We start from the raw sequence: 10,807 nt of genomic DNA on the forward strand, positions 1-10,807 counted from the left end.
TATTTTCATACACCTGATGGGGTACAACTTAGTACAAGCCTTCACACATGATGCACACGTGACAAGATGTAGCCTATCACACGCAGGAATATACATTATAACGTCCTCACAGATGGTTCATGGAGCGATATCAGCTTGTGTTGAGATACATGGCAGTTAAAGAGCAAAGGCTCCAGAGTGAGTGAGTATTGTTTCACGCCGCTTTTAGCGATGTTCAAACAATATTACGACGGGGTACACCGAAAATGGGCTTCACCCATGTTGAGAATCGAACCCGGGCCTTCGGCGTGATGACCGCGTTCAGCAGCTTGACTCCTGAGAGTTTCTAGGGCGTCGGTCCTGCCCCACACTGATGCACATGTACCACGTGTGTTGTTTCCTTGGGCAAGTGACTTTGTTCGAAATGTGCCTCTGTTCACCCAGCAGTGAGTGGGTACCCGGTAGGATGAGTAGGTAATGTGGCTGTTAACCTCCCAGCGCCTCACATGCAGCTTGGGTTGTATATGTGTTTCTCAGGTAGCTGAGAATGTGAAAATCGAGTGCACGCTAATCCAGTGAACGGGGTAGTTTAGAATCCCTGACGATAGAATCCATGTTTCAAAGTTATGCATTGGTAAAACAAGTGTACCCCTATACATGGATATTAGGAGAAAGCAAAGATCATGTTTGGAGAGAACTATACTGAACAACAAAAGTTCCTATGACATTGAATAAGATTTAATACATGTTATGTATTTTACCAAATCTGAAACAGATTTAGTGTGCAACAATTAAAGGACTCGGGTATTAATTGCCCATAATTAAGGGTGCATTTAACACACGAGTGCGTATTATACACGAATAAATAAGTCTTGTGTACATTGATCAATCGGAAGGGGTGCTAATTGGGATTGTTCACAAGCCAATATATTAGCAAATATCGCCGTGGGCGGTTATTAGAGCGGAGCGCTAATTACGTCGAATACGGAATTGACGCAGTGTATTGCTGTTGGCGATTGTAAACCTAAAACTGAAAATAATGTGTTGGTTATAAATTGAATTTGAGTGGTGTTTTACTGATTTCACAATTTAGATATGTGGATTGCGTTTCAATTTAGAAATCCCCTCGTTACAATATGGACGATGACCATGGTAATTGATTTTGGAGGATTTAATCCCATTACCGCTGCAGGTATTTTCGAGGGGTAATATGACGACGTGTTCTGTTCAGTGTGACTTATGTAGTTAACACACCCATGACGATATAATGCTGGTATTGCTCAGTTCTGAACGTCCACTTGGGGGCACGGGTGGCCCAGTCGTCTAAGGCGCCGCGATTCGCTGTGCAGAGTTGCGTCCCTTGGGCACGCCAGAAACCTATGATTGTGGGTTCGAATACCGGTTCGCCCCAATTATGTTTCTAGGTTTGTCAGCACCACCCCATACCACTTCTGAATGTCCTAATATCATAGTGAGTGAGTGAGTGAGTATGGTTTTACGCCGCTTTTAGCAATATTCCAGCAATATCACGGCGGGGGACACCAGAAATGGGCTTCACACAATGTACCCATGTCGGGAATCGAACCCGGGTCTCCGGCGTGACGAGCGATCGCTTTAACCATTAGGCTACCAGACCGCCCCTCATTGTGAGTGATATTACACAACACCACTTCTTAACGTCCAACATAAATACCCACAGTATACTGATTCCGTGACGACCATTCCTCGTTTAAATGTCCCTAATGTTGAGCCACAGGCAGGGAGACAACAAGTACCATATTTTGGTATGACACAGCCCCAGATCGAAGCACCGACAATCCTCCCTCTGGGCAGGCACTATATCCAATACACACTAATACTGACTCCGTGACGACCAGTCCTCGTTTAAATGTCCTTAATGCCGAGCCCCAGGCAGGGAAACAACAAATACCATCTTTGTTTGTTCGATTGTTGTTTAAAGCCGCTCTCAGGAATATTCCAACCATATGACGTCGGTCTGTAACTAATGTAACCTTTCGTAATAAATGAAAATTATGATTTATATTGACCAAAAAAAGAATCGTTTATTGGTCAATAAATCAAATCTTACACCTGCAATTTAACTTCACAAGATGGGTACATTCGGTCACAGGAACGGCCTCTCGCAGATGAAGCCTTCAGCGGAGGTGGAGGTGATGGAGGACCACATCCAGTCGGTGTAGGTGGCGTGGGAGGCGGGGTTGACCATGGCGATGCGGTAGTTGTAGCTGCTTGAGACCGGTTCTTTCGGCCCCCACCTCGTGTACTGGACACGTGCCATATCCAGCCACGCCCACTCCGTGGTAGCCATGATGTAGTATCCCCCCAGCCAATAATAAGCCGGATGAGTCCCCGCTGCCATAGTAATAGACAACACCTGTTACAGCATGCTTCACAACGTGGGCAAATCTTGAATGTGTACGACTTTGTGCAAAAACACTAAAAAAGAAGTTTTTGAAGGTTCATCATTACTCAATATTGTACATTCTGTAGCTGACCTGGTATAAGTACGCACTCTTGTACGCACCTTCCTTTAAGCTCACCTGGTACAGAGGTGTACGTCCTGTATGCCTTGAAGTTCACCTGGGACAAAGGTGTACACCCTGTACGCCCTTGAAGCTCACCTGGTACAGAGGTGTACGCCCTGTATGCTTTGAAGCTCACCTGGTACAGAGTTGTACGTTCTGTATGCCTTGAAGTACTTCTGGTACAGAGATGTTCTTCCTGTAGACCTTGAGGCTCACCTGGTATAGAGGTGTATGTCCCGTATGCCTTGAAGTTCACCTGGTACAAAGGTGTACATCCTGTACGCCTGGAAACTCACCTGGTACAGAGGGGTACGCCCTGTTTGCCTTTAAGCTCACCTAGTACAGAGTTGAAGAGACCCACAAGGAAGAAGTCCTCGGCCTGGTCATTGACGGACGCAAGGTCAGCCCCACGTCGCTGGCAGTCCAGTCTGGCATTGTCCCAGGACAGCGTCCAGTTGGCCATGTAGAAACACGAGCGAGGTCCGGCCACGAAAGTCGGGGGACACCCTTGACAAGATAAAACAAAGAGGATCTGATGTTAGACATAGATGTCTGTGAAGTCGCGACTGTGGAGTAATACACAAGGATGCTGCCTGTTGTATGTGATATACACTGATACTCACTGCCTGTTGTATGCGACATACACTGATACTCACTGCCTGTGATATATGATATACACCGATACTCACTGCCCGTGGTATATCCTACACCAGGGTGACTGGCGTTGTTGCGAGCCAGAGATCCCAGACATAGATGGGCGTTGCAGTCGTCTGCGTCGCAGCACTGGAAGCAGTGGTCGCTGTCATCCTCCCCGTCCTCAGCCTCTCGTCTCCCCAGCAACGTGGCAGCGTTAGAGAACAGCTGGCAGCGCTGAAGATATATGGATATTCCGGTGGGATACAGCAGGCTCACAGTGTTAGTCCTCGCTCGATACCGTTTATATGACACCATCTAATCAACTAAAGTGAGTTAAACAGATTCGTTTTGCAGTCCACGAATAGTAATATAACCGGCACCCGAAGGTGAGTGAATGGTGAGTCTGGTTTAACGCTGCTTTTAACATTATTCCAGTTATATCGTGGCGGCAGCTTAATGTGGGAGGAAAGCCCGAAGTGATGCAGGTCTCAGACGTTTACCACTTCGGTGAAGTCGACGAGCACGGGTATAGTGCTGACAAACCTAGAAACATAATCGGGGCGAACCGGGATTCGAACCCACAATCATAGGTCCCTGGCGTGCCTAAGGGACGCAACTCTGCACAGCGAATCACGGCGCCTTAGATGACTGGGCCACCCGTGCCCCCAGCATCCGAGTGAGTGAGTGAGTATGGTTTTACGCCGCTTTTAGCAATATTCCAGCAATATCACGGCGGGGGACACCAGAAATGAGCTTCACACATTGTACCCATGTCGGGAATCGAACCCGGGCCTTCGGCGTGACGAGCGAACGCTTTAACCACTAGGCTACCCGACCGCCCCCCCAGCATCCGAAGGGGACGAGTGTAATAATTTATATATTACTCACTTAAACTTAAATGTTTTGGTACCGTTTGAGAGATTTGTTTGTGTGTTTGTTTGTTGTTTAACGCCTCACTCAGCAATATTCTAGCTATATAACGGCAGTCTGTAAATAATCGAGTCTGGACCGGACAATCCAGTGATTGACATCATGAGCCTCGATCCACGCCATTGGAATACGATGACATGCACAAACCAAGTCAGCGAGTCTGACCACCCGATGCCGTTAGTCGCCTCTTACGACAAGCGTAGTTGGCTTTCACAGCAAGCATGGGTGGTTGAAGACCTACTCTACCCCGGATCTTCACGGGCTTGTGAGAGATGAACACATTTGATTACAAGACATTTTAGGAATGGCATTACATGATAAAGAGGTCATCACGCTTGTGTGTTTTGGGAATGGTAAATATTCTGTATTAGGAATAAACACTTCACATTCCTGATAGAGGGTATTTGCCATTGCACAACTAACTGACGTGATAACCTAAATGTATATGTACGAGTCTTCAGTGCTGGGGATTTACAGACATCACAGTTTATATTTTCACACCTGTTTCTCTTCACACCCAAGATGGTAGCCTTGTTTCCCGTTGTGGTCCGTGAACTCCCGGGTGAAGCAAATCTGTAACATCCTAGGTGAGTAAGTCGATGAATGGGTGAGTGAGTTGATGGATGGGTGAGTTAGTCGATGGTGGGTGGGTGAGTTAGTCGATGGATAGGTGAGTGAGTGGATGAGTGATTGAGTAAGTTGATGGATGGGTGAGTGAGTCGATGGATGGGTGAGTGAGTCGATGGATGGGTGGGTGAGCGGATGGATGGGTGAGTTAGTCGATGGATGGGTGAGTGAGTCGATGGATGGGTGAGTGAGTGGATGGATGGGTGAGGGAGTGGATGGATGGGTGAGTGAGGATGGATGGGTGAGTGAGTCGATGGATGGGTGAGTAAGTCGATGGATGGGTGAGTGAGTGGATGGATGAGTGAGCGAGTCGATGGATGGGTGAGTGAAGATGGATGGGTGAGTGAGTGGATGGATGGGTGAGTGAGGATGGATGGGTGATTGAGTCGATGGATGGGTAAGTGAGTGGATGGATGGGTGAGTTAGTCGATGGATGGATGAGTGAGTGTCGATGGATTGTTGAGTGAGGATGAGTGATTGAGTTGATGGATGGGTGAGTGAGTCGATGGATGGGTAAGTGAGTCGATCGATGGTTGAGTGAGTCGATGGATGGGTGAGTGAGTGGATGGATGGGTGAGTTAGTCGATGGATGGATGAGTGAGTGTCGATGGATTGTTGAGTGAGGATGAGTGATTGAGTTGATGGATGGGTGAGTTAGTCGATGGATGGGTGAGTGAGTCGATGGATGGATGAGTGAGTCGATGAATGAGTGAGTTAGTCGATGGATGGGTGAGTGAGTGTGGATGGGTGAGTGAGTCGATGGATGGGTGAGTGAGTCGTGGTTGGGTGAGTGAGTCGATGGATGGGTGAGTGAGTCGATGGATGGGTGAGTGAGAGTTGATGAGTGAGTGAGTGGATAGATGGGTTAGTGAGTGGATGGATGGGTGGGTGAGTGGATGGATGGGTGAGTGAGTGGATGGATGGGTGAGTGAGTGGATGGATGGGTGAGTGAGTGGATGGATGGGTGGGTGAAGATGGATGGGTGAGTGAGTCGATGGATGGGTGAGTGAGTGGATGGATGGGTGAGTGGATGGATGGGTGAGTGAGTGGATGGATGGGTGAGTGAGTGGATGGATGGTTGAGTGAGTCGATGGATGGGTGGGTGAGTCGATGGATGGGTGAGTTAGTCGATGGATGGTTGAGTGAGTCGATGGATGGGTGAGTGAGTGGATGGATGGGTGAGAGAGTCAATGGATGGGTGACTGAGTCGAGAAGTCGATGAGAAGTTGATGGACAAGTCGATAATATACTTGTCCCCTCCCACTGGATTATATAGATGTCCCCACTCACTAGATTATATAGATATCTCCACCCACTGGGTTTTATAGATGTCCCCACCCACTGGATTATATAGATGTCCCCACCCACTGGATTATATAGATGTCCCCACCCACTGGATTATATAGATGTCCCCTCCCACTGGATTATATAGATGTCCCCTCCCACTGGATTATATAGATCTCCCCTCCCACTGGATTATATAGATGTCCCCTCCCACTGGATTATATAGATGTCCTCTCCCACTGGATTATATAGATGTCCCCACCCACTGGATTATATAGATGTCCCCTCCCACTGGATTATATAGATGTCCCCTCCCCACTGGATTATATAGATGTCCCCTCCCACTGGATTATATAAATGTTCCCACCCACTGGATTATATAGATCTCCCCTCCCACTGGATTATATAGATGTCCCCTCCCACTGGATTATATAGATGTCCCCTCCCCACTGGATTATATAGATGTCCCCACCCACTGGATTATATAGATGTCCCCTCCCACTGGATTATATAGATGTCCCCACCCACTGGATTATATAGATCTCCCCTCCCACTGGATTATATAGATGTCTGGGTGATGTAGATGGCCCCTCCCACTGGGTGATATGGATGACCCCGCCCATTTGTTGATATCTATGTCTCCGCCCACTGAGTAATATATATGTTCCCGCCCACTTGGTGATATAGATGTCCCCTCCCACTGGATTATATAAATGTCCGAACCTACTGGATAATATATATGTCCCCATGCACTGGGTGATACAGATGTCCCCGGCCACTTGGTGATATAGTTGGCCCCGTCCACTTGGTGATATAGTTGGCCCCGTCCACTGGGTGATATAGATGTTCCCGCCCACTTGGTGATATAGATGTCCCCTCCCACTGGATTATATAAATGTCCGAACCTACTGGATAATATATATGTCCCCATGCACTGGGTGATACAGATGTCCCTGGCCACTTGGTGATATAGTTGGCCCCGTCCACTTGGTGATATAGTTGGCCCCGTCCACTTGGTGATATAGTTGGCCCCGTCCACTTGGTGATATAGTTGGCCCCGTCCACTTGGTGATATAGATGTCCCCGCCCACTGGGTGATATAGTTGGCCCCGTCCACTTGGTGATATAGTTGGCCCCGTCCACTTGGTGATATAGTTGGCCCCGTCCACTGGGTGATATAGTTGGCCCCGTCCACTTGGTGATATAGTTGGCCCCGTCCACTTGGTGATATAGTTGGCCCCGTCCACTTGGTGATATAGTTGGCCCCGTCCACTTGGTGATATAGATGTCCCCGCCCACTGGGTGATATAGTTGGCCCCGTCCACTTGGTGATATAGTTGGCCCCGTCCACTTGGTGATATAGTTGGCCCCGTCCACTGGGTGATATAGTTGGCCCCGTCCACTGGGTTTTATAGTTGGCCCCGTCCACTGGGTTTTATAGTTGGCCCCGTCCACTGGGTTTTATAGTTGGCCCCCTCCACTTGGTGATATAGATGTCCCCTCCCACTTGGTGATATAGATGTCCCCGCCCACTTGGTGATATAGATGTTCCTGCCAACTGGGTAATAGAGATGTCCCCGTCCACTTGGTGATATAGTTGGCCCCGCCCACTGGGTGATATAGTTGGCCCCGTCCACTTGGTGATATAGATGTCCCCGCCCACTGGGTGATATAGATGTTCCTGCCAACTGGGTAATAGATATGTCCCCGGCCACTTGGTGATATAGTTGGCCCCGTCCACTTGGTGATATAGTTGGCCCCGTCCACTTGGTGATATAGTTGGCCCCGTCCACTTGGTGATATAGTTGCTGCCAACTGGGTGATATTAATGTCCCCGTCCACTGAGTGATATGGATGTTCCCGCCCAATGGGTGATATAGATGTCCATGCCCACTGGGTGATATAGATGTCCATGCCCACTGAGTAATATAGATGTCCCCGCCCACTGGGTGATATAGATGTTCCTGCCAACTGGGTGATACTAATGTCCCCGTCCACTGGGTAATATAGATGTCCATGCCCACTGGGTGATATAGATGTCCATGCCCACTGAGTAATATAGATGTCCCCGCCCACTGGGTGATATAGATGTCCCCGCCCACTGGGTAATACAGTTGATCCCGATGACACACATACCTACCTCACCGTTGCCACATTTGGCCAGTGTCAGACATTTGAAGGGCGCGTCTGTCTCGTGGCATTCAAAGCATCGTCTGTCTGAAGAACAGGAATCGTTCCGGCAATGTCATATCAGGTGTAGCGAAGGTGAAGGACCATCCCAGTGCTCACAGGGCAGACTGGTGCACCATCAAAGACCTTACAGGTCATTGAGATACATCGTCACAGTGCTCACAGGTCATAGAGATACATCGTCACAGTGCTTACAGGTTATAGAGATACATCGTCACAGTGCTCACAGGTCATAGAGATACATCGTCACAGTGCTCACAGGTCATAGAGATACATCGTCACAGTGCTCACAGGTCATAGAGATACATCGTCACAGTGCTCACAGGTCATAGAGATACATCGTCACAGTGCTCAGAGGTCACAGATACATCGGCAGCGCGTTCAGGGGTTGGTTTGTTGTTTAACGCCGCACTCAGCAATATTCCAGCTATATGACGGCTGTCTGTAAATAATCGAGTCTGGACCAGACAATCCAGTGATTGATATCATAAGCCTCGATCCACGCAATTGGGATCGATGACATGCATCAACCAAGTCCGCGAGCATGAACACCCGATCCCATCAGTCGCCTTTACGACAAGCATAGTCACCTTTTACGGCAAGCATGGGTTGCTGAAGACCTATTCTTCCCTGGAATCTTAAATGGTCGCGCGTTCAGGGGGAGGACAAAACGTATATGGTGATCACCAGACACAGCCTTCTCTCTGCTCCGATTGTCATCTTTGCTCACACTGTCAATCACTTGATGGGGGTCAAAGTTCACTGATATAGCTATTATATTACCGTACCAGCGTAAGGCGCCTGCCGTATACTCTACTTAAACTTACAGTCGGGGTATGAGGGGCGAGGGATTATGATTTCACAACATTTTTCGAAGAGGTGAGGTCAAATGGGGTTTAACATCGCGTCCAAGATTATTGCACTTATATAGCGACGAGCATGCACGTGTATGTGTGTGTGTGTGTGTGGCTGCTTGTACTAGTCCGGACTGATGCCGATTTATAGTGCTAGCACACTGAGTGAGATACCATGACGCAGTTTAAAATGAATACAACAGTGAGAAACACAGTATGCTTGTCCTTGTTTTAGCAACTTAATGCCGAGCGCCAGACAGGGTAACAACAAGTACCATATTTTAAAGTCTTTTGGTATGACGCGGCTGGGGATCGAACTCCGGACCTTCTGCTCTCCGGGCGGACACCCTACCATTAGACCACGGAGGCGGTCTTTTTCAAGGAGAGACATACTAAGGTTCATAGTTCAGTTAGATGTAATAAAGTATGATGTACCTATGACGTTCTGGCGTTTAGACAAGTCCTCTTCATCTGTCGCACCGATGACGTTACACATTAGCAGAAGGGTCATCATCTAAAGGTCAAGCATTGAACAGCCAATCAGTGATCTGCATAACAGCATTAATCGTATAATGGATACGAGTAATTTCTCAGCTGGAGTGAGTGAGTTGGGTTTAATGCGGCCACTTTTAACAGTATTCCAGTCATATCACGGCGCGCCAGCTTAAGGTGGAAGGAAAGCCCGAAGTGATGCAGGTCTCAGACGTTTACCACTTCGGTGAAACCCATGAGCACGGGTATGGTGCTGACAAACCTAGAAACATAATTGGGGCGAACCGGGATTCAAACCCACAATCATAGGATTCTGGCGTGTCCAAGGGACGCAACTCTGCACAGCGAATCGCAGCGCCTTAGACGACTGGGCCACCCGTGCCACCCTCTCAGCTAGAGGTGTGCAATAATCTTTCAAATACATGTAGATATGGATACACTACTTGTTTCATTCAAATTTGAAAACAATGGACACGTGTTGTTGGGAAGGTATATAAGGAAAATGATCATCAGCACTGAAAGTCTCTCGCGGAACAAGCAACTCACCAACTGCACGAAGTCCGCCATGTTGGTCCTAAGAGGGCTGACACACAAGGCTGGGAGGTGGAACTCTTATCAGCAAGTATGTCCTTGCACAGCCACACAGATAGCACGGTGTGCCAGCGTCTGATAAGAATTGGGACAGCTCCTATGGATCAACAGTGCTTTTTCGTTATGATGGTCAGTGGGATTGAGGCGGCCAAGTATAGCATACCGTCTCTCCTGTACAATGTGAGACTCAGACGTTACAGTATAATATAAGACACGGCCGCTATTGTAAAATGTGAGATACGGCCGCTCCTGTATAATGTGAGATACGGCCGCTCATGTGTAATGTGAGATACTGTCGCTCCTGTATGATGTGAGATACGGCCGCTCCTGTATAATGTGAGATACGGCCGCTCCTGTTATGTGAGATACGGCCGCTCCTGTATAATGTGAGATACGGCCGCTCCTGTATAATGTGAGATACGGCCGCTCTTGTACAATGTGAGATAGGGTCGGTCTTGTAAAATGTGAGATACGGCCGCTATTGTAAAATGTGAGATACGGCCGCTATTGTAAAATGTGAGATACGGCCGCTCATGTATAATATGAGATACGGCCACTCCTGTTTAATGTGAGATACGGCCGCTCCTGTATAATGTGAGATACGGCCGCTCTTGTACAATGTGAGATACGGCCGCTCCTGTACAATGTGAGACACGGCCGCTATTGTAAAATGTGAGA

General features: G+C 48.2%; 1 protein-coding gene across 1 annotated transcript; it reads right to left on the bottom strand.

Annotated features, from left to right (window-relative positions):
* Nucleotides 1-2,022: 2,022 nt before the first annotated feature.
* On the bottom strand, nucleotides 2,023-10,180 carry LOC139461130 (uncharacterized). Its single transcript, XM_071242675.1, has 7 exons — nucleotides 10,085-10,180; nucleotides 9,482-9,560; nucleotides 8,143-8,219; nucleotides 4,593-4,664; nucleotides 3,215-3,395; nucleotides 2,862-3,032; nucleotides 2,023-2,352 (listed from the first exon to the last, which is right to left on the bottom strand). The coding sequence occupies exons 1-7, from the start codon at nucleotides 10,103-10,105 to the stop codon at nucleotides 2,105-2,107; spliced, it is 849 nt and encodes a 282-aa protein (XP_071098776.1). The 5' UTR covers nucleotides 10,106-10,180; the 3' UTR covers nucleotides 2,023-2,104.
* Between the last annotated feature and the right edge of the window lie 627 nt (nucleotides 10,181-10,807).

This window comes from Haliotis cracherodii, unplaced genomic scaffold, assembly GCF_022045235.1.
Source record: "Haliotis cracherodii isolate W230 unplaced genomic scaffold, xgHalCrac1.p SCAF_14, whole genome shotgun sequence".
Taxonomy (NCBI): Eukaryota; Metazoa; Mollusca; class Gastropoda; order Lepetellida; family Haliotidae; genus Haliotis; species Haliotis cracherodii.